Here is a 4623-nt window from a genome sequence, read left to right on the forward strand (position 1 = left end):
TCTCTCTCTCCTTCTCTCTCTCTCTCTCTCTCTCTCTCTCTCTCCCCTGCAGACTGATGACCTGTGTGTGTGCTCTCATCCGCTTCCTGACCCAAACTCAGTCTTTGATGCGGCTGAAGAGTTCATCGTGTCAACAATCACCAAGGACACACACACACACACACACACACACACACACACACACACACACACACACACACACACACACACACACACACACACACACACACACACACACACACACACACACACACACACACGGGCTCAGAGTAAACACACCAGTCGATGGTTTCCCCGGAGGCGGATGGAAGCGATGCCAGAGCTAAAGGAGGAAGACGTGCGTGTGAGGGAGCGACCGCAGCCTGACACGCAGCCACAGGCAGGACGTGTGTGTGTCTGTGTGTTTTGTCTCTGTGCCAACGCCATGATCGACAGAACATTAAGCCGCTGGAGTGACGAGAGCTAAACGTCTGACGCACAAACACACACTCTCGCTGTGGTGTGTGTGTGAGAGAGAGAGAGAGAGAGGTGGGTTGATGATGTCACAGGAAGTGCCCGGCTGAGTCACTGTGAAGACGTCAGTGGGAGTTTTAACAGTGGATGTAGTGGAACCTTTAATTGTGTGTGTGTGTGTTTGCTCACATGGGTACAGTGTGTGCTTCTATATCAATGGTGTGTGTGTGTGTGTGTGTGTTTAATGTGTTAATGGTTGCTGCTGTTTATCCAGCCATGCCATGGACACACTGAGTTCCATTTCAGTTGGCAGAGAGCCCAAGACAAGCAGGTGGACACACACACACACACAAGTGCTCATACACGCACACGCTCACACACACACGTGCTCACACACGCGCGCGCACACACACACACACAGGGGGTGTGTGTGTGGTGTGTGTGTGTCCTGGTTTCTGTCAGCCTGGTCTCATGGTGGCTGAGCGCGTGTGTGTGTGTGTGTTGTCGGTTCAGTTTGACAGTGAAGCATTCTGGGAGCTTCGTGTGTTTAAATAAAGTTGCCTCGCGCACACATCGCGTGCAGGTTCTTTGCCTCCTGGTTACCTAGCAACACAAAAACCTCACTGACCAATCAGAGGCTCAGTTTGGCGGAACGATCCATCCAAACTCCGCCATCTGAACGCCTGTTTGCGCTCAGTTGACTCGATGAGGATCTTTGTATTCCAGGTCATCTCGCGCGTTTGAACGTCGTGATGAAACCCTGACGTCATCTCGCGCCGCTCGCGCCGCGGGCCTGCTTGGCGCGGCGGAGGCGGTGGTGGAGCGGCACGCGGGGCGGGTCGTGCTTCGGCTTATAAAGCCGGCGCGTGCCCGCCTGCCTCACAGCTTCAGTCCGCACGCTGCTGGTTCGAGTCCCTCCGCCCGTGCGTCTATGGAAGAGTCCGCACGCATGCCCGCCTAACCCCGCTGTGTCTCCGCTCTGTCTGTACAGACTTCACCTCCGCACCGCTGCGTCTCCCTGACAGGGTAACGTAACACACACACACTCACACACACACACTCTCACACACTCACAAACACTCACACACTGTCTCTGACACACACAGACACTTTTGTTGCCTTGTTTGTGTGTTTTCATGTAAAGTCGGACTGTGGCACACACACACACACACACACACTCTCTCCTCCGGCTCGTTGCCATGCGGACCGGCGCGTTCAGCTCGCGGATCACAGCTCAAACTCGGGGCTCGTGGCGGTGAACAGCTGAGTCAGCGCGTGTGTGTGTGTGTGTGTGTGTGTGTGTGTGTGTGTGTGTGTGTGTGTGTGTGTGTGTGTGTGTGTGTGTGTGTGTGTGTGTGTGTGTGTGTGTGTGTGTGTGTGTGTGTGTGTGTGTGTGTGTGTGTGTGTGTGTGTGTGTGTGTGTGTGTGTGTGTGTGTGTGTGTGTGTGTGTGTGGTGACGCTGCTCTTGTGTCACGTTAAAGCGTCGTGCTGTTTGTTCTGATGGTTCCAGAAGCTGCTCAGTGCTGCGCCGGTTTGTGCGTGTGAAGCGCTTTCTGAACACACACACACACACACCCCCCCCCCCCCCCGTTTAGTGATGACGGCATTCTTAACCGCACTGATTCGTTTCCATGTAGTGGTGGTGTGGCGGTGTGATGAGTGTCCGGACACGTTGGTGTTCTGTCCCTGTCAGTTAGGGGCCGGGGTCAAAGTGTGAAGCACAGACACGTTTCCTCCTATCACAACTTTGATTTTATTTATTTATTCCTTTAACAGAAGCTATTTAAATGTAAAGTGATGATAGAACTCATTAAATACTTAGTAGTCATTTCCGGCACTAACAGGAAGTAGGTGTGATGATATCATACGTCTGTGACCCACACAGCCACAACTCGTCTCACAGATGTAAGAATATGAATGTGCAGTACTCGTCCTGATGTAGATAAGCCCAGGCTGTGTAGCGCCCCCTACTGGTGGAGTCTGATCAGTCAACCTGTGAGGCCCACAGGACAACCAACATGTACTGCACTGTCAATCATAGGGTAGGAGAGGACGCTTATGTCATGACCTCATGTTCTGGAGCTTGGAGGGGGAGGAGCTTGGTGGGGGAGAAGAGAGTATTGATACTGAAACGAGACCAATATTAATTTAGTAAAGTAGAGATATCAGGGCAGACACACACGTCTGCTACGCTGTCCTGCAGCCTGAGTCCAAACGGGTTCAGATAAGTCTGTGTAGGTTGAGTTTGTGTTTGAAACAGTGACTGACGTTTCTCCTTCTGTCCCTCAGTGAATCTTCTCTTTGTGTGATGATGGCGACCAAAGGAGCACCGAGTTGTGCCGTCAGCGTCCTGACGTGGGAGCAAGTGAGCCAGCTGAGCGACGTCCTGTCCGAGGTGGTGCCGGTCCACGGCCGCGGGAACTTCCCCACCCTGGAAGTGTGTCTGAAGGACATTGTGTCGCGTGTGCGCTCTCGCCTGGAGCTGAGCGGCATCAGAGTGAAGGACGTCCGGCTCAACGGCTCCACGGCCAGCCACGTCCTGGTGCAGGACGTCGGCTGGAGCTACAAGGACCTGGACGTCATCTTCAGGGTGGACCTGCCGCACGAGATGGAGTTCCAGCTCATAAAGGACGTGGTGCTCGGTACTCTGCTGGACTTTCTGCCCAAAGGTGTGAACAAAGAGAAGATCACACCCATGACCCTCAAAGAGGCCTACGTCCAGAAGCTGGTGAAGGTGAAGACGGAGCAGGACCGCTGGAGCCTCATCTCGCTCTCCAACAACCACGGCCGCAACGTGGAGCTGAAGTTCGTGGACACGATACGGCGACAGTTTGAGTTCAGCGTGGACTCCTTTCAGATCGTGCTGGACTCCATGTTGTCCTACTACGAGCTGGCCGAGACGCCCATGTCCCAGGCCTTCCACCCCACGGTGGTGGGAGAGAGCATGTACGGAGACTTCGGCGCGGCGCTGAGCCACCTTCAGAACAAGCTGATCGCCACCAAGCGGCCCGAGGAGATCCGGGGCGGCGGCCTGCTCAAGTATTGTAATCTGCTGGTCCGGGACTTTCAGCCCGCCAGCAAGGAGGAGTTCAAGGGCCTGGAGCGCTACATGTGCTCCCGCTTCTTCATCGACTTCCCCGACATCGGCGAGCAGCAGCGTAAGGTGGAGGCCTACCTCCAGAGCCACTTTGTGGGCGAGGAGAAGAGCAAGTACGACTACCTCATGATCCTCAGGCGAGTGGTCAACGAGAGCACGGTGTGCCTCATGGGCCACGAGCGCCGCCAGACCCTCCACCTCATCTCGCTGATGGCGTTCCGGGTGCTGGCGGAGCAGAACGCCATCCCGGACGCCTCCTGCGTCACGTGCTACTACCAGCCCGCCCCCTACGTCCAAGACCCCAACTTCAGCAACTACTACGTGTCCAACCAGAACATTCCCACATGGCTGCCGTGTAACTGACTGACAGACGGGACGAAGGAGAGGACGCCGCCGCCGCCGCTGCTGATTTTGAGAACTGAGGAAAAACTTGCAAATTAAAAGAAAGAAGAAGAAAAAAAAGAAGTGTATTTGGGCCTTAGTGCGACTTCCCTCTCATATTTACTGGACAGACGTTTGCTTTGTTTTTGGAACCTTCTCATTCCTGATCACCGAGGCGTCCGGCTCCTCACTCATATTTTTAAGTGTTCTCTGGAGTTTCTTCTTCTTCTCCTTCTATGTGTTTGGTTGTTTCCTTGTTTATGAAGGAGCTCGTGTGCCTTAACGTACAGGCTCCGCCCCCAGCCTGCCTCAGAGCCAGAGGGAAGACGAGATGTTTGCTTTCTCCTGTGATTAAAAAAAAAAGAAAGAAAAGAAAATGTGAAAAAAGGGGGAAAATAGAGAAAATGTTAGAAAAAAAGAATATAAATGTGTAAGAGGCCGCAGTGATGTCGAGCCCACAGAAAAAAAAAACAGCACTGGTGTTTAAGGTTTTTAGTTCACGGGGGAAGTTTGACTCAATGAACTCCCTTTAGCTGACAGGAAGTGACGGCGAGTCTGTTTGTTTAAGGTGTATTTGGCGTAAGGAGCTCCGGCCGCTGTGACTCGTGTTCAGCCCCCCCCCCCCTCCATGCCGGGCGTCTCGGGGCTATTGTGGGAGCCCGGGCGGTGCGAGGCCTCTGGGGGGACGCGG

At 54.0% G+C, this 4623-nt stretch overlaps 1 protein-coding gene across 1 annotated transcript; it reads left to right on the forward strand.

Annotated features, from left to right (window-relative positions):
- The first annotated feature begins 1339 nt into the window (after window positions 1–1339).
- On the forward strand, window positions 1340–4379 carry tent5c (terminal nucleotidyltransferase 5C). Its single transcript, XM_076138569.1, has 2 exons — window positions 1340–1479; window positions 2744–4379. Exon 2 carries the CDS (start codon window positions 2763–2765, stop codon window positions 3912–3914), a length of 1152 nt encoding a protein of 383 aa, XP_075994684.1. The 5' UTR covers window positions 1340–1479; window positions 2744–2762; the 3' UTR covers window positions 3915–4379.
- The last annotated feature ends 244 nt before the right edge of the window (window positions 4380–4623 follow it).

This window comes from Genypterus blacodes, unplaced genomic scaffold (assembly GCF_046128005.1).
Source record: "Genypterus blacodes isolate CSIRO-AG114 ecotype Tasmania unplaced genomic scaffold, CSIRO-AGI_Gbla_v1 ptg000382l_1, whole genome shotgun sequence".
In the NCBI taxonomy this organism is placed as follows: Eukaryota; Metazoa; Chordata; class Actinopteri; order Ophidiiformes; family Ophidiidae; genus Genypterus; species Genypterus blacodes.